The 20,036-nt window shown below is 43.0% G+C and overlaps 1 protein-coding gene across 3 annotated transcripts in view; it reads left to right on the plus strand.

The window, feature by feature from the left end:
- LOC126281256 (rap guanine nucleotide exchange factor 2) overlaps window positions 1-20,036 on the plus strand; it is a 382,130-nt gene that overhangs the window by 216,410 nt on the left and 145,684 nt on the right. Inside the window, exon 1 of one of the 3 annotated variants that reach the window (XM_049980078.1) lies at window positions 1,199-1,335. The exons of 1 other annotated variant lie outside the window; for it this stretch is intronic. In XM_049980078.1, the coding sequence (XP_049836035.1) occupies window positions 1,207-1,335 (129 nt within the window). In that variant the 5' untranslated portion in view covers window positions 1,199-1,206. Of the gene's footprint in view, window positions 1-1,198; window positions 1,336-20,036 lie in introns of those variants that run through there. One more of the 3 variants, XM_049980068.1, reaches the window with a different exon arrangement.

A 20,036-nucleotide genomic window follows, 5' to 3' on the forward strand; every position in this document is an offset into this window, starting at 1 on the left:
TCCCGTTGTAGACTGTTAACGAAAGTAAGAGCATATGATTCCCGGCCAGGTTCCTCTGCTGTTCATGTCCATTATAATTATCTGGGCTGTTATGCCGTGGTCGGTTGATGAATTCTGTGTCAATTCCCAACGTTTCGTCCTCGTCTACGGAGGACATCTTCAAGGGCGTCTGTAGAACGATGGAAGGGCCAACAATCCCACTGGCTCGCTATTGACTGACAGTCTGCCATCGTCTGTCACAGACGAACGACAAAGTCCGATTGTAAGTGTTGCCCACACGAGAATTCCCCCACCACTCGCCAAAGTGGACTGTGACTCGTCATCAAGCGTCAGTTGACGGAATTTCTGATCATCTGGTGCAATCCATGTTCTCATTGACGTGTGGTAAGGAGTGGTTGCTTTTCATCCTACGGGAATGGCTACATACGGTGGTTGTTGTTTTCTGCTCTTAGAACTGTCTGTCCTTTGTTACAAAGTGTGATATTCGACTCTGACTCCCGTGAACTTGGTGCCCTTGATATTTTACTCGGAAATCTCAGCTGCGGTTTTCTCCGAATTGAGAAACTCCAAGATACTCAGTTTCTACATGACCTCGGAGTATTTGCCCCACAGGTCATCTGACCACGAACAAATGCGCTGACATCGTGCGTTTTATATTTCCCGCGTTTGAGTTTCACGCTGATGCGCAGATCTCGCGCGATGCTACCCATGTGGCACCAACTATTCTCTTCGCCACATCGGTGGGAACACTCTTATCCAAACAGTCAGTGTTTTTAATTCTGTAGTCTGGGTGCATCGAAAACATAAACTCTTACTTTCATGGCTGTTTTGCACTTGCCCCCATTTGACGATGGCCCATTTCGTGGTTGCCCCATTTCACTGTGGCCCAATTTGACTGTGCCCCATTGTTCGTAAAACTCACATTGCTCCAGTTTCGTGTCCTGCTGTATCACACTACTGAACTTGATCTACTGCCTTCTGCAAGTTCTGCAGTCGGACGACCAGTTCGGCGTGCGGCCGCTTGCCAGGAAACAGAACGCGCGGGATCCTTGAAACTGCCTCCGCTCCCGCCGGTCGCAGGCGGGCGCTACGTCAGCGTCAGCGGACAGACGAGCAGCTGGCTTCCTGCGGCCGTATCGGGCGCCGCATCCTGAGGAAGTGCTGGTCCGCCTGCCGATACAGAGTCGGCCTGCAGTCGGGCGCGCCATGGGCATGCTGAAGCACGTGCCGCGCCCGGGGGCGGCGCCTCCGCCCCCGCACCTCCACCTCCACCTGCAGCGCCGCCGCCGCAACAGGTTCCTCTCGCTGTCCTGGCCCACAGCCCTCAGCGAGCAGGTGCGATCCGCCGCCTCCGACCGAGATCCGTGTGGTGCTTCTGTTTCGTGATCACTTTCCTGCAGTGTGCTTTACGGAATATAGTGCACACATTCTACACACGCAATGGATGACTCAGGAAGAACGTGCCATATTCGCTGAAGTGCTAATACTACATCTCCTATATTAAATGCCATGTGCTGAATTTTCCTTTAGGACACTAGTGTCTAAAAGCGTGCAAAAATTTATTCAGGTAACATACAGAATCATGTGAGATGGCGTGTAAACACTAACCAAGGAATATTTTTGTGAGATAGTTTCCTCTGAATCATTATGATACCCTTAAGTTCCAACCTACGAGTCTAAAGGTCTGGTGTTCAATCCCCTGTCAGTCCTAAGATTCTTATTATTACCTATCACTTCTTTCATCTGTGACAATGAGCTGTTGATGTGAGAAATATCAGTTTGCGTAATTGTTCTGTGGCCATATCAAGCTCCAGGTCCCTTCAATCGGTACAAGTCAGAGGAACCCCACAACATACCACGTCCAGCAGAACTGTGCCTAGTAAATCACAGCTTTGTTTAAGTAAAACTTAAATTTACTAGGGAACTGAACTCAGTTTTGCCGAACTTAAGCAGATACTTCTGATGCGTCTTCCGCCACTGTACTTCTTATTCGATTCTTCATCTCTTAAGATTTCCAAAGGGTGGAGAAATGATTCGATGTTAAATGAAGACGTTCAAGGGAAAAAATGGTAGTGATCTAATAATAATGTCGTGTGGCACAACATCGTGGTGCAGGCCCCTCAATTGGACACCACTTCAGCGACTTACGTATCCCTCAGCCAACGGCTCCTGGAATTCCGCGAACGGTCACCCATCCAAGTACTAATCGAGCTCAACGTTTCTTAACTTCGGTGACCAGGCGGGAACAGGTTTTTCCAACGTGGCAAGGCCGTTGGTGGTGGTGAGGTTGGTACAAGAGACACAGCCCTTATATTTTACCCGTAACGTCTGTTGCACTGACTGGACTTAACAAGGAAATCCTAGGCGAATGGTTACTTAACGTCTAACCAAAGCGTGACTCCTGTATGTATCCATCTGCGTGCTGAATGAGAAGTTTCTGAAGCGTATTCACTTACCGACTCCTACTTGAAAATAGCGGTACAAGCGCCATCTCCAAAGAAGTACGTAATTTTCATTGATCCTGGTTCTGCAGTTTTTAGCGAGCTTCTGTTTACTTATTTGAGATGTATCTCTTAGCGATACTCTTTGTATGCACTTTCTTTTACGTTAAAGGGAATGACGACACATGCGAAGGCCGTGTAAATAATTAATGTATTGCAGTTCGTAGGACTTCAAGAGCAGTTTTTGTGTGACACACACACAGAAGTGTACATATAGTATGGTTCGTCAGTCACATGAGTCACATTACGCTTTGCAGAAGACGTACAACACAGGTAATTGGGAACTAGAACTGACCGGTGAATATTTGGTACATCTTACAGAGATATTCACAACGAAGTGTTGACACCAGAAGTAGCTGTAATTTCTACGTCGGGCAGCTCTCAACAACCCGTCACGCTATGCCGTCATTGTCGATTGATGAAATGAAAATGCAGTATTAGTACGTTTCACATCAAAGAAGCCATTTTGAATTACTACTACTCTGCCGTTCCTCGTGGTCGGGTTTAGTAATTAAATCACTTCAATAGCCAAACGTGGTGAGTGTCGCTTTGAAATCAAACTTCAGCTAATTCTGTAAACCATCTGAATAACTTTATATCTGGTTTTATTTTGGAAAGTCCCTACGGAACAATCTCGTATTTTTTCAAACAGTTGCAATATTTACACTACGAACAAGACTGCTTAGAAACGACTGAAAAAAGGGCCTTAGAGTTACTGTAGAAGTGACACAGAGAGAAAAAGAGGACGCTTGGAGTAAGTTTCCATACCAGTGCTTTTCGTACCTTATTAGGACTTGAGGGATAGACAGTGATTACGCAACTTTCCTTTATTTGGACAACACTAATTGTTACGCTACTGGTTAGGTCATTAGGTATATGCATTATTTTTTATAATTCCTATGCTCTGTGCCTGATGCCCTTTTTCTGCTGTATAAATAAAGTGTTTCGGTAACAAGGAGGAAGAAGGACAATGAAAATGAGGCCACTTTTAGCAATGAAATCATAAAACTCACTTCCCGAATATGGCACGTTCTATCTGAGTTACTCGGTATGTTTTCTTTCTTCACATTGGATAATTTCTATACTTCGTATCCTGCAGCTTTTTTAAAATTTGAACAAGTTTTTTTCTTTAATACGCAGCAACTGCAATTTATTGTGTTTATTTTTCCGCAACTAATTTCAAACTAACGTGGTCATCACGCAAGCACGCCATTCAAAATTGAAGCTCTCAGGGGATGAACTATATACCAAAAATCGTCAACATCAAAATAGTATCAATAAGTTATAAAGCTACTGTGCTCCAGTTATGAACGTAGATAAATTGAAGTCGTGCATTGCAGAGCGCATTTTGAACGTGGCTCCCGAGACACTCTGATCTATTGTGGAACATACCGTTTCTCGGTTTCAAGTTGTGGCAGAAAACTGTGAGCAGCATTTGAACATGACTTGAGCCGTCTCACAACAATTAGAAACCAATGTTATTTTGCCTTTTATGTGGTTTTTGGCCCAAGGGTAATTAAAACCCGATATCACTTTGCTTTTTATTCGGTGTTTGGTCTCGGGTCAGTTACAAAGAGATTTTTCCACTCGGATGTGGTACGACCTTGCCGTTATGGATGGGCTTATCTAACTAAAGTGCCACAACTGTTGACTATCGAACTGGTGCAGCCCAAGCCATAGCCGTCGTACTGCGATTCATCTGTCATTTGTAGCCGACTCTGTTTACGCTAAGATGTTTACAGTGCCAACTGCTGGTAAAATTTAGTTGTTTTTTTTTCCATGGCGTTTCTCCCTGCGGCAGTTCAAAATTAAATTCAAATTGACGTCATCCATAACAGGGATTCTGTTTCTACAGTGTTTTGAAACTGCAACTTTAATTATAGTCACCCTGGATAACAAAGAATGGTTCAAATGGCTCTGAGCACTGTGGGACTTAACTTCTGAGATCATCAGTCCCCTAGAACTTAGAACTACTTAAAACCAACTAACCTAAGGACATCACACACATCCATGCCCGAGGCAGGATTCGAATCTGCGACCGCAGGGGTCGCGCGGTTCCAGACTGAAGCGCCTAGAACCGCTCGGCCACTAAACCCAGTCCCTAGATAACAGTAGGAACAGCTGGTTAGAGGGAAAATCGTGAAAATCTCCGTCCTAAATGTCCTATGATCATCTGCTTTATTTTATACGGAGATTTTTAACGATTTTGTACGGGACCGTAGCTGATGAAGTATTTCTCACCGGAATGAATAATTCTGCAGCAAATTTTTTTTTATTTCGTTGTTCGCTGCCCTGAAAATAGTTGCGAAAATAATAAAAATGTAGTTGTGGAACTTACTTCCAGAGTAAAAATATATTTGCGTTACAAGTAGCTGGGCTGTACTTAACTTCTCTTTATTCACAAAATAAATTTCCATTACCAGCGGTATTTATGAAGATGACGTTCTGTAATGCGGATCACTTTGCAGCCACAACGTTCCAGCAGGTCCTTTAGTAGACTTGTAAAATAAAATAAAAATAAAAAAATAGCGCTTCAAATAAGTCGGACATAGTGACAAACGCATGACAGTGTACATTTACTCTGTTACGACGTATTGTTGCCAGTATGTCACATCATAGCTAGAGTTCACGTTTACGATCCATGAAATATGCAGATGAATAAATGGCTCTGAGCACTGTGGGACTTAACATCTGAGGTCATCAGCCCCTAGAACTAAGAACTACGTAAACCTAACTAACCTAAGGACGTCACACACATCCAAGCCCGAGGCAGGATTCGAACCTGCGACCGCAGCGGTCGGGCGGTTCCAGACTGAAACGGCTACAGCTGCTCGACCACAGCGGCTGGCGCAGATAATTAACTAGGAAACTGGCACAAATTCTATGCCTTTTGGTGCATGTGAACAACTGTGTATTTTTTGTTCTTGATGAGCATAGATTCAAAAGAGATGTTTTTAGCAATCTCTAAATTCAGCTATCACGACGCGTAAAAGCCGCCACGATAATGTCGACATCGCAAGTCAGTGGTGGTTCAACTAAATGAAACAAGATATGTCTTCCCAGAACTGTGAGATCTCCTGTGTCACCTCTAGAAGAGTTTGGCATATTTTTTCTTTAACACCGCTTTGCAAAACCCATGCCGAGTCTCTGCTCATCGGGGATTTGTCGCTTCTTTCCGTTGGCGGATGCTCTTCCTGGCGCAACGACGTCGCCGTCGACCAACGGGAAGAGTGTGTTTTACGTCATCTCTCTGATAATCGCGTAAATTCTTAACTGTACGTGTTCGTATTGTAACCGTGCGAGGGAATGCAATTAGGTGACAGTGACTGTGTGTGTGTGTGTGTGAGTGTGTGTGTGTGTGTGTGTGAGTGTGTGTGTGTGTGTGAACCACATAATGACTGTGCCCCGTGTGACAGATGTATAAACCTAGCAGTCGTTAATCCGGCGATCTCTCAGCTATCACCCAAGACGTTATGCTATTACCAGGCAGTTAAGTTCTGTCAATGTGTAAGGCAGTCTGATTGCAGTGATGAATCTTTTATGTTTATTGATTGCAATAGCCGTCGTTTTACTCTTCATTCGAGGACAGCCGATGCTAGTTTCGTTTAATGGAGCTTGTTAGTAAAATTCTTCGATCCAGTCGCGCACCTGTAAAGATATTCCTTGTGATCGACACTTAATTGTAAAGAACAATGCGGTACAGTATCGGACACCTTTCTAATATTTAGAAAGACTTTTTTTCACACTAGTGGTTTTTTTTTCGGAAGCGGTGATTATTTTGTGGCACAGGCTTTGTTTTCCTCCAAGAACTTCCTAATGTTGGGGCTTAAAATACTCTCTGTGATCCTGCAACCGGTAATTCTATGCATTTGATGTTTTACCATTATTGTAAACGGGAGTGTGGTTCACTTTTTTTTTATTCACACGAAATTGCTCGCGGCTAAAAATATACATTGAAGCGCCAAAGAAACTGGTATAGCCATGCGTATTCAAACAGAGAGATATGTTTACAGGCAGAATACGGCGCTTCGGTCCACAACGCCTATACAAGACAAGTGCCTGGCGCAGTTGTTATATCGGTTACTGCTGCTCCAATGGCAGTTTGATTTAAGTGAGTCTGAACGTGCTGTTATATAGTCGGCGCACGAGCAATGGGACGCAGCATCTCCGAGGCAGCGATGAAGTAGGGATTTTCCCGTGCGACCATTTCACGAGTGTACTGTGAATATTAGGAATCTGGTAAAACATCAAATCACCGACATCGCTGTTGCCGGAAAAAGATCCTGCAAGAACGCGACCAACGGTGACTAAATAAAATCGTTCAACGTGGCGAAGTGCAAGTCTTCCGCAAATTGCTGTATATTTAAATGCTGGGCCATCAACAAGTGTCAGCGTGCTAACACCATCGGAACCTAAAGCCCACTCGTGTACCCTTGATAAGCGCACGGCACAAAGCTTTGTGTCTCGTCTGGGCCCGTCAGTTCCGACATTGAACTGTTGATAGCTGGAAACATGTTGCCTGGTCGGAGGAGTCTCGTTTCAAATTGTATCGAGCGTATGGACGTGTAGAGGTATGGAGAAAACCTCATGAATCCACGGAGCCTGCATGTCAGCAGGAAACTGTTCAAGCTGGTGGAGACTCTGTAATGGTGTGGAGCATGTGAAGTTGGAGTGATATAGGACCCCTGATGCTCTAGATACGACTCTGGCAGGTGACCCGTACGTAAGCATCCTGTCTGATCACCTGCGTCCATTCATGACGATTGTGCATTCCGACGGACTTGGGGCAACTTCAGCAGGACAATGCGACACCCCGCACGTCCACAATTGCTACAGAGTGGCTTCAGGAACACACTTATGAGTTTAAACACTTCCACTGGCCGCCAAACTCCCCAGAAATGAACGTTATTGTGCTTATCTGGGATTCCTTGTAACGTGCTGTTCTGAAGAGATCTCCACCGCCTCGTACTATTACGGATTTATGGACAGCCCTGCAGGATTCATGGTGTCAGTTCCCTCCAGCACTACTTCAGACATTAGTCGAGTCCACGCCACGTCGTGTTCTGCCACTTCTGCGTGCTCGCGGGGGCCGTACATGATATTAGGCAGGTGTACCAGTTTCTTTGGCTCTTCAGTGTATAAGAGCTAGAAAAAGATCTAATCCGCAGCGTTTTCAGTGCAGAACGTAAATAGAACTCCGACAGAGCCTGATGCTTTGCTCGCTCACAGTTGTCATAATCGTTTTTAGGAGTAGTTACTCCAATATCCATTTGTATGACAGGTGTCAAATTGTGCCACGATTTGTAGATTATTATCTGTGGATTTAAATGTTGTGTTCAATAGTTCGACTTTCTGTCTGCTGTCTTCAGTTGCAACACTAAACTGATAGACAACAAATTTTATGGAATCCCTGGATATATCTATTGCTTTTACAGAGGGTTAGAACCTTTTAGTGTTTTGTAATAGATCTTTCGTCCTGATCTGTATTGTCGACTTTGCGGTTGACCTTCGTTACGAATGTAAGAGTTGCCTTTTCATTTTTTTTTTTTTTTTCTGTTTCCGTCTATTCTGTTTTGTAGTAATGGAGTGTAAAGGGCTCCACACACGATCGATGTATGTGTTCCGCTGGTAATCTGGGCAGCTCTGTCTTCTTCGATCGGTTGCTCTCTTCGATCAGCTACACAAGAGCAGTTTACTAGACAGTTGCAACAAGTATCTCGAAAGCCACTGTGTTGTAAACTTCTATTAGGAAAGAAGAACGGCGAAGTTTAGCAGCGGCCATAGCTATTTTTTTTTAATACGTCAACTGCTACTAGTAGGTAGTTTATCGTGAGTTTAAATATTTCATCAAAATATTTATGGAATGCTTTTCTGGCAAACTATAGGCTATGTATTAAGTAACTGTTAAAAGTGAGTTCAATTTTGGGTTACTTTTGGCACGTTTTTTATTACAAGTGAAAAAAGTGGTTGGTAACAGTAAACTGTTGTTTCATTTACTATCAGTAACTGACACGTTAAAGACTAACCGAAAGTGTTCGCATTTTTTAATTTCATTATTTTCCTTTTCTCTTTTTCTTGTCTCATTCTTACTATGATCCAAACAGTTCTTATCATGTTGTTGGCGGAGCTATAGGCATGTAAATTTTGTTTTTCTTTTTGATGCGCTGATGAATTTGTGGCTCGCGATGTGCCCTCACATGTATCTCTAAATCTATGCTCTTTAAACCAGTTGAAATGCAAGGCAGATGGTACTTCCCGCTGTACGCTATTGGGGCTACGTCTCGTACAATTCAGTATGGAGCGCGGGAAGAGTGAATGTTTATCCGCCTCTGTTAACGCTGTTTTCCTTCCGAATCTTGTCTTTGCGATGAATTCAGGAGCGGTATGTATGGGATTGAAGTACATTCCTCGATACATCTTTTAAAGCTAGTTCTTGAAACTTGTGTAAGTAGGCTTTCTCCGAGTAACAAGTTTGTTTGCGTGGTCATCATCCTCAACAACCACACACCAAAAAAAGGTTCAAATGGCTCTTAGCACTACGCGACTTAACTTCTGAGGTCATCAGTCGCCTAGAACTTTGAACTAATTAAACCTAACTAACCTAAGGACATCACACACATCCATGCCCGAGACAGGATTCGAACCTGCGACCGGAGCGGTCGCTCGGCTCCAGACTGTAGCGCCTAGAACCGCACGGCCACTCCAACCGGCCACACATAAAATTTACTTACCAAACATGAGCACGTTTTCATGTTACGAACTTTTTCTTCACAATTTCTGTGTTTTTTGCACTAATTGCTGTGGGCACTGTTAGTGTTCTGTCACTAATTGTTGATATTTTACCGAAAACCGTGATTTAAAGTCGTAATTACTATGTGTTCACTTTACGTCTCTTCCTGTTTTGTTTGTTTATGTACATGTTGGCAACCAAACGAAGTACATGCTGAAAACTAACGTCTGTTCATTTATGTTCTCTTTATAGTATTCTCTCTCTCTCTCTCTCTCTCTCTCTCTCTCTCTCTCTCTCTCACACACACACACACACACACACACACACACACACACACACACGACAGACGTTAGTTTGTTAGTTCTCAGCATATACTTCGTTGGTTGGTAACATGCACGTAAAGAAGGCAAACAGGAAGAGACGTAAAGTCAACACACAGTAGTTACGACCTTGAATCACGGTTTCCGGTAAAATGTGTGCGACCAGTAGGAGAAGACAAATTCTACACGTCAGCAATTATCACAAACAACATGAAAATAGTGAAACATGAAAACGCGCTTATGTTTTGTAAGTGAAATTATAGTGCGACTCGAGGATGTGAGCAGATGAGAGGAAACGCATATGCCAGCCAGATAACTCTCAGTAATGACTTATTTACAAAACTAATATTTCTCGGAATACTATGCCTCTATTTTTAAGTGTTTGCCAGTGCTGTTCTTTCAGCATTTCCATGTCACTCTCCCATTGGATGACACACTTGTGACAATTCTTGCTACCCTTCCCTGTAAACGTTCAATATCTCCTGCCAGTCCTATTTTGTAAGAATCCCATATGCTTGAGTAACATTCTAAGATGGATCGTGTGAGCGTTTTGTGTGCATTCTCCTTTGCAGACATTGCATTATCCTAGTATTCTCCCAAAGAACTGGTCCGCCGCCAACCTGCACGACGATTCCATTTCATATCCATAAGAATTGTTATACCTAGCTATTTGCATGGGTTTATCGATTCCTGCTGTGATTCGATGATATTGTAGTCGTAGGATATTATATTTGTTTCGTTTTGTGTGGTAAAATATTTTACATTTCTAAACACTGAAAGCAAGCTACCAATCTTTTACACCACTAACATTGTCTACAAGGTCATTAGTACAGAAAATGGACAACACATTTGATCTTTACGGACAAAGCGAGCGACTGGGAACAGATGTCCGTCATCCGTCTCTCATATGTGGTGTTCTCATATGTGGTGTTCTTAACAATCTCTGTTTTTGTGAGATTCTCGGAATCCGAAAATGGCCTTCACACATTCACAGCGCGAAATTACTGGAAGTGTACATGAAAGGACACTTTTTTAAAAAAATTCTCCGACAGAGACCATTCAATCAGGAGGATATTTTCTGTTTTTTATTGCCTTTCTTGATACGTATTTGTCTAGAGCGCGTTTTATGATTTGTGTGAACATTAACGGTACTTCAGACGAATGCTCGTGATAGGTCACTTTCACAAAGAGCGTAACAATTGCCTCCCCTTACAGTTGTGGGTGTTGGTGGTTACTTCAGCACTATGCGGCGATAAAATGAGTGAAATGACTGAATTCTGGAATGAACTAAACACTCGAAGCAATTGAATGTGACCAATACAGTCAGTGTACAGCGCTTTGAACATTCATTCATTCCCTCCTCTGTGTCACCACAGATAACATGTAATTGTTCCCATTTGTATTGAAAATGCAGTATTTGCGAGGGACCTATATCTGCTCTACCGCGTCAAGGCAGAACACCGAATTCTGTACTTGCCGTCTTGTAAAGATGTCCTTGTTCCTGTGCAGACGTAGCCATTAGACCACCAGCACTTTGTTCTTGAGGTTAGGCTGTGAAAATTACTAGTAATTTGACTAAGGCTCTCAACACTACGAAATAATCAGTCGAATTTCAGACGGATCTGCAAGAGACTTTTCTTTAATTACCACACGAATCTCTTAACAGACAAAGCCACAAACTGCTAACACATGTCACTTACGCCTACAAAGTAACACGTACCACAATTCATATCTGCAACACTTATTATTCTAGTACATTGAATATACTGCAGGAATTACATTCACGGTCAATTTATACATTGTCCGACCGTATTTGCATTCCCATTTAAGATCGTTCTACAGGGTGATCCCCTGAAGATGTTAGAAACTCCCAGGAATGATGGAGAAGGGTAAATGTGTCAACTTGAAGTAAGGGATAGAGGTCCGGGAAAAACAGAGTCGGAAGTTGTAAGTGAAAACGTTCTGATGCCTCTGGCAGTGGAGCTCTTCTACTGCAAGTTCTTTGCTTTCTTTATTTTGAGAGGAGGTAATTTGGACCAAAAGCAGAAAAAATACCCGGTAAACATGAGCTGTAAATTGCATACCTTAAGAGCTATGAGCACTTGTATAGTAAAAGAGGGGTTTTCCACAGTTGCAAAGGTGAACAAGTGGTCATAGCTTTTAAGGTATGCACCTTAGAGCTCAAGTTTAGTGGACTGTTTTTCTGATTTTAGTGCGTACTACCTCCTCTCAAAATACGGAAAGCAAAGAGCTTGCAGTATGAGAACTATTTTGACTTACAACTTTCGACTCGGTCATTTCCCGACCAGAGTCCCTTCTGCATCATCCCTGGAAGTTTATAACGTCATTACGGAATCACCCTATAAACGGAGAACAAATCTAATCCTAATCGTGTGGTCTCTTTGCCGAAATGTCCTTTACCGACGTACGTGTCCGCCTGCTCGTACCCAGCTGAAATAGTCAACACCAATCACTTGGCTCGGCTCGCGTATTTGGCGGAAGTGGATGATGCACGAAGTGGGCTCACCCGAATATCGTTATTCTAATGTTACTGGAAGTTGCTTTTTTTTTACTTCACACATCAGCTAATACATTCTCAACCAAAATGTGAAGTGAAACTAGGGGTAGTATAGTGTGGACCCGAAAGCCAGAAATGTTGCAGCAGCTGAAATGGATGTGGACATGAACTTTCCTGCTCCTCCTTGTGTAGGTGGAGTAAGTTGAGTTAAGAATCAGCAGCCTTCATTAGGCTCAGGGATAACGATACGTGATTGAAGTGTAGCTCTGTATTCAACATGAAGACGATAGACACACTGGTATGTCCCCGTGGTCGCTCATAACGCAACCCGTGAGAGGGGAGGGAAGTACGGCGTTACGACAGCTTCTGTCTCTTCCCGGCTGCCCTGTTCTGTTCCGGCGCTTCCTCGCCTCCTAAACGTCGATTCACTCTGGGCGTCAATGGAACTGGACGCAACGGAAAACGACGTCACGGTCAGTTGGTGGCGTATTCATTCTAAACTGAACGTCAACACGTCATTTCACTTAACTCTGTATCGAACAGCCAAAGTGAGGATATGAGGTAAGTGTACCAACAGTGATAGTAAAAGTCAGAATATGTAGTACCAGAGTTAAAGAACTAACAATGATAAAGTTAATTAAACTTCATAATGGATGTTCTTGATAATGTTTAGTTGGTAAACTCATCTAGAAGGGAGAGAATAGAAAGTATATACAATCACATCAAACAGTATTTTAGAAAGCAATATATAGAGCCTTTCTACTCTATCCGTTGTGTTTTTCTTTTATTTCTATGTATCAAATAACATATGAAAGCTGTAATTTCGTAGAACTTCTTTACCCACTGTAAAAAAAATGGTTGTTTAATCAAAATTTTCTTCGAAAATTTAAACCCTTATTTACTCACAGTGAGAATTTTTCTGTGTCGGTGTAAAATCTAAATCATTTTTCGCTTTCAAATACGTCTTTCCTACCAAAATACTCAAGAGCAAAATATAAAGGTCGTCACGGAATATTTGCAATGTGTCAGAAAATGAAAGCAAACATTGAAGACTAGGAAGACACAAAAGCATGAAATCCACTACTGCCCGTAACATGAGTAAGAGTGGCGACAATAAGTAGTGCGTAAGTTTAGGGACCGATGACTTCAGCAGTTTGGTCCCAAAAGACCTTACTACAAATTTACAATTCCTCTCAAAATGACGGCTGCCGAAGTCTGTTTACATATTCGAAATAAAATTAATTAGCAAATTATCGATACAGCAGCGGTTTATTCTTCATCAAAAGGTTCCGAATCTATCACCTGCTTTCACATTCATTAATTACTTTTTCGATTCATCGTTTGTTTCAGACCTTGCGCGGCCGCCCACGTGCTTGTCATGGCTCTTTGCATTCTTGGGAGGGTTCGTAACATGACGTGCGTCGTTCCGAATAGCATTATCTGCAGGATTTTTTTTTCCTCTCTGAAAGAGCACGGCAACTATGAGAAAATTCATATATTGCTGTTTTAAATGAAATAAATTGTATGATGAACAATAGAAAATAGCGTGATTAGCGTATGTCTCTAGGAAATTTGACGACACGTGTTTGATGGCCTTCGCAGACTTTATTTTTTATGTTTTTTAAACGTTTTACTCACAAAATGTTGATAGTATCGATAAATTAGTTGTAAAAGTTTAGACTTTCACAAATTTAAAATTATACTAGATAATATCAACGGGTTTTCTACAAGTTGCAAGATAACTGATAAATTGTTGCCTCATTCATGGCCGCGCGGTCTGGGTCGTCTTGTCACGGTTCGAGTCCCCCCTCGGGCACTGGTGTGTGTGTGTTGTCCTTAGCGTAAGTTAGTTTAAGTTAGATTAAGCAGTGTGTAAGCCTAGGGGCCGATGACCTCAGCAGTTTGGTCCCACAGTCCTTACCACAATTTTTTTCCCCATTTATGCGCGTCAACGCGTGCACCCATAGTCAAGTCGGTATTCAATTTTTCTCCATTTGCGCTCCAGGAACGGCACGGCGACATGTCCATATGGGTTGTGAATGCGTGCCTTTAAGTCGAGTAGGTCTGTATACTCGGTTCGGTACATCTGGCCCTTTACGAAACCCCGTATTGCGATCGTGGCGGCCACCATCTCTCACATTCTACCTCGTGGCACAGTAAACTCGTGTTAAACTTCCAGATAAACATTACTGTTGACGGACTGCCTACTGGAAAAGGTATATCGCTGATCTCACTTTCCTTTCTCTCTAACTAAAAGACTATTAGCTGCTCCAGGCAGAAGAAATGCTTTGACGGTGTTGCGCATTTTCGCGATTTTGGCTAAGAGAATCTGACGCAGCAGTGTTGATCTTCGGCACGCCATCTAGACGTTGTCACAGAACCAGTTAAGTAAAAAATCTGTGCAATTCAAACTTTTGTTTGTATGTAAAAGCCGACTTTCGTTTGTGTGAAACCGCATGTGCCAGATTCGTGTGCCGATTTTAAATTCGTGATTTGCATATTTTACTGCTATCTTTGGTTCTGCATAATCATTATTGGCTGTATCAACATTGTGACATTTCAAACATTTGCGTTTACTGCAATAGACTCGTACCGTGCTGTTGTCAATTGTAGGCTTAATATATTTGTTATCCTTCAAAATTTTTGACAATAGTAAGCCTATTCTCGTTCAGAACAGTCTTTCTCTAATTTCATTGTATAGCTACGTGAGTAATAGGTTATTTCTTTTTGACACTTACAAAATTACATTTTTGAAAATTTTGCCCAGTTACAAATATAGTGGATAAGTTATTTCGTAGCACATCAGCGTTTGTGATTCATAGTTGCTTGCAAAGAATAAGATTATACCGAATTTCAGTCTATATCACGCACAGTTTTGAGAATTTCAGAAGTTATCATTGTACTGTATATAAATTAATTCGTAGTAAATCGGCGTTTGTGATTGTTACTCTAGCACTTATTGTAACTAACATATTGTATTACATCAAGTTTTCACTTTCAAGGGGAGTATATATTGTCTACATTTACCGTAAATTAACCCTGTTTTCGTGTTTATTATCGACTGAAAGTAACTTCATAGAGTAGGTTGATTCTTACAAAGAAGAAGACAGCAACCAGCCAGTATTGATACTGCTATTTATTTAAATAAACAGCGCCGTAACCGGTTTCGAACTGGCAAGTTCATCATCAGACGACTGTTCAGAAGATTTGCAAGGTCCACTTTACATAACAGTCCTTTTTCGATTTTTATTCTTCCACTGTGGCGAAATATTCTTGGTGTGTTGGTGCCAACGAAAATTCCGTGCGATTTTGTTGCGAAGTTGCAGGATTGTATTTTTCAAATATATTGTATTTTTCAAATATAATCCTGAAACTTCACAATAAAGTCACGCAGAATTTTCGATGGGACCAACACACCAAGAATATTGCGCCACAGTGGAAGAATAATAATCGAAAAATGACGATTATGTAAAGTGTATCTTGCAAATCATGAGAACAGCCGTCTGTTTATGAAGTTGCCAGTTCGAAACGGGTTACTGCGCTATTTACTTAAATAAATATCAGTATTAATAGTGGCAGGTTGCTGTCATCTTCTTTGTAAGAATCAACCTACATTAACTGTACACAGCCACGGTATCACTATGTCAGTTTTAGACAAAATAGCAACCTCATGGAGTTTTAAAAAACTTGTAATTTTTACCACAGGTTTTTCAAAAAATGGCTCAAATGGCTCTGAGCACTATGGGACTTAACTTCTGAGGTCATCAGTCCCCTAGAACTTAGAACTACTTAAACCTAACTAACCTAAGGACATCACACACATCCATGCCCGAGGCAGGATTCGAACCTGCGACCGTAGCGGTCGCGCGGTTCGAGACTGTAGCGCCTAGAACGGCTCGGCCACGCCCGCCGGTACAAGTTTTTTGCTGCCTTAATAGAAATCTCAATTTATCTATTTAATTCAGTACTTATAGGGAATAAGTAAAGATAGCCAGCAGGCTTAGTTTAAAGTTATTTGGTCAATGTCCTGTAAAACATCTCACCAACCACAATGCAGCCGCAATGTAAACGCTGTTCTGGGACACGGAACGAGTCAGCGGACGTTCGTAATCGAATATGTTTCGCAAATCGTGAGAGATCAGTCGCAGTAGAATAGATCGATAAAATTGATGATTCACGTTGACTAATAGAAACGGGTCGCCCCCACATGATCTGTTCCCACGAACGCAGAGCTGGTATTTAGCTTGCCAGAAGTGACCCGATGCCGCTTTCCTTGGTGGGGAATCGACCCACGACCACACCAAACCTGGCGTAGAGTCCTGCCAGCAGAGTAGTGTGAACGCGCTAGCCACAGAGGCTTCCACGGTAGGGAATGAAGTAGTCTGAATCCCGTTCACGGAAATCAGAGATCGATAACATTTGGACGACGCCGGAATGTGTCTCGAGAAGTCCTCCAAATGGTCCAGGAGAATGCGAGGCGGTCGCTTTGCCTCTACCACTGAAAGCGGCGCCGCTGCTTTCATCGGGCTTCCTCAGCTGTGAGTGGGAGTCGCCCTTAATGACGACCGCGACGCCACAGGCGGGACCACGTAGAGGCGCCAGGTCCAGTCTGTTAACAAGCCGCGCGAGAGCCGCTAGGGTGCTGCCTGCTGTTCGCTGGATCGCGCGCCGGAGGTAATGAGTACACCCGCGTCGCCACAACAGCAGGAGGTGTTATTCGTGTCGGGGATCCTGCCGAACACCTCCCAAACTCGTAATTGGATATGACTTTGGTTCTCAGTTCCTTAGTATTATCTCTAACGCACAGTTATAATTTAGAGTCTTTTACTTCGTACGTCAGATGCAGAAAAGAAAGAACCGTGGTTTCTTTTCAGAAAAGGGTTACTTCCCATAAGATGGTGGCTTTCGTCATCCATTGAAAGACTTCAGGCGGCGACCCAAGCGCCAAAAGATTTTTTTAAAGATAGTTATGTTTTCCTCCTTGACTTATTACTATCCCAGCTATTTGTTTCACACGATCCGCTGATATCGGCAATGTGCCACTTTCCAGCGCTTAATCAAAACATCATCATCTGTAATTTAAATATGGTTCAAATGGCTCTGAGCACTATCGGAATTAACTTCTGAGGTCATCAGTCCCCTAGAACTTAGAACTATGTAAACCTAACTAACCTAAGGACATCACACACATCCATGCACGAGGCAGGATTCGAATCTGCGACCGTAGCGGTCGCGCGGTTCCAGACTGAAGCGCCTAGAACCGCTCGGCCACTAAGGCCGGAATTTAAATATAGTGTAACTACTGTCATTGTAGATTCGAACGAGAACAATGGGCCGTACTCAGCAAATCGGTCTAGTGTACTATGACACCAGCTACACATTGCAGATGGCAGACGTCCGTGTTACGAGTAAGCACTTTGCCGATATAAGCAGATTGTGTAAAATAAATGACTGTGATCGTAATACAGCCAGAGTGGAAAATGGATGTATCTTTTAATAAATTCGTAACTGTGGCAACCGATACGAAGCCATTTACCTATATACTGTGGTTTTTCCAGCACTGTGTGCTGAAAGGTGTCAGGTTAATCCTCAGTAGATCGCAGTAGTACTCCGTTTGACGTCCGCTAAGTCATAAAGGGTTTACATCCGTTACGGGCTTCAGCGATACACCTCTGTGGTGTTTTCTGATTTCATCTACCCACCCTCCCTTTGATTGTCCACGAGGCCTTTTCTAATGTTGTGAATTTACTTCGTATTAAACAGTCGTCTCGATCTTTTCTTACGAGAAATACCAGTAAAGAACTCCGTTGGTCCATCTAGCATCCATTTCTCTCATTATATGTCAGTTTCATTACATTCGTCTCTTCTTATGTTCTTGCGGCAGAAATCAACGAACCATGTGAAAATGAATTGAAAGGTTTCAACCGGCCATTGGTCAACATCAGATTGTCTGTATCAATGGTTTCCACACTTCCTGCGACGATTACCCCTGACGCCAATAAAATATTAGTTCCCCCCACCCGATCCCACCCTACTCCACTCCTGACCATCACCAGTATTACTGCCTAATTACACTCGAGAATGAAGACAACTTTGAACACTCATTTTTAAATTGACGCCGGCCGGAGTGGCCTTGCGGTTCTAGGCGCTTCAGTCTGGAACCGCGTGGCCGCTACGGTCGCAGGTTCGAAACCTGCCTCGGACATGGATGTGTGTGATGTCCTTAGGCTACTTATGTTTAAGTAGTCCTACGCTCTAGGGGACTGATGACCACAGATGTTGAGTCCCATAGTAATCAGAGCCATTCTTTTAAAATGACAAAAAGTGAACAGCAACACCTTACTAAATAAAGCAACTATCTTCGTTGAGGATAGAGTCTTGTTACATAACATGCTTCCTCCGCAGCACACATTTCCCCAGCGTCATTTGCATTACCCACAACCTTCGCCATCATTTGGAAAAAAGCAAATTAAAATTTGTGCTGTGTACTTTCGCCTATTGTTTGTAAATCACTTAACTGCTTGTCTGTTTGCTTCTGCACTGGCAAAAATTCGAAGAGACTGTTTGGCCACTGGTAATAATAATAATAATAATAATAATAATAATACAGTGTAGGCCCTACAGCAATATAGTAGCCTTTACAAAATTAATATTGAAGCAATTTCTGGTGTGTTATTGGAACTATATAAAACTCGGAGGAGGCCTTTTCACGAGATGTTAAAGCATATGTGATGTTATTGTCAGTATCTTACTGTCAGAGATACTAGCTGCAAAGAATAAACTATGTGCGAAATGGGAGGACGATGTGAGGAAGTTGATGATCTTACATTTCCGATTCATAAACTGTAATCTCCACTGTATTGTGCCACGCCTTAATGCTAGTATATAGTGATAATAGTAATGAGCCTCCAAAAATAGTGTCACGACCGAAACTACTGAACCCCTTTGCTTTTATCCCTCAGAAAATTACATTGCATCCCACCACGGGGTAATTAATCTCACTTTGACAACCAATGGTCTACGTGCACGTGCAACAAGGGCCGACGTAAAGTCTCTGTTGAGATGTCAGCGTCTGATTGCTGGTTGAAATTGGTAAATCTGTTTTGAAATGCTTTGTTGATATGCTGCCGTAAGAAGATAAAACCAGACAATTCAGAGTCACATAATCTCCAATGACAGTATACATACATATATTTTTTTTCAAATAATTACATCTTCTACTTCATTTGGTCGGTACCTATATTATATTGTTTCTCTCTCCCTCCCTCCCTCTCTCTCCCTCCCTACCCCCCTCCCCCCTCCCCCCTCCCTCACACTCTCCCCCTCCCTCCGCCCTCCCACCCCCCTCCCTCACACTCAACCCCTCCCCCTCCCTCGCCTTCTCTCCCCATCCTTCTCTCACCTCCCACCCTCCCTCTGTCCCTCCTTCTAACCCCTCCTTCTCCCCCCTCCTACCCTCCTTCTCCCCCCTCCTACCCTCCTTCTCCCCCCTCCTACCCTCCTTCTCCTCCCTCCTACCCTCCTTCTCCTCCCTCCTACCCTCCTTCTCCCCCCTCCTACACTCGCTCTCCCCCTCCTACACTCGCTCTCCCCCCCTCCTACACTCCCTCTCCCCCCTCCTACCCTCCCTCTCCCCCTCCACATCCACCCCTCTCTCTCTCGCCCTCTCTCCCCTCCTTCCCTCTCCCTCCCTCCCTTCCCCTCCCCTCCCTCTCTCATAGTACTGTCCAAAAGCTATCTGGTCAATATCGTTTAGCAACTACCTATTTTCAATGCTTTTGTCATTAAAATTTCATGTTTCACTGCCATATGTCAAAAATGGTTATAGTCACTGTAAAGTATCCTTATTAGACATGTCGAAAACTTTCCTGTGAGAACTCCGTTTACGTTAGTTTACCAAAACTCAGCAGACCACTTTCGCTCTTCTGTGTATTTCTTGGTCTGGCTACCCAGTTGCTTTCTTAAAC

This window comes from Schistocerca gregaria, chromosome 1, assembly GCF_023897955.1.
Source record: "Schistocerca gregaria isolate iqSchGreg1 chromosome 1, iqSchGreg1.2, whole genome shotgun sequence".
NCBI classification, from domain to species: domain Eukaryota; kingdom Metazoa; phylum Arthropoda; class Insecta; order Orthoptera; family Acrididae; genus Schistocerca; species Schistocerca gregaria.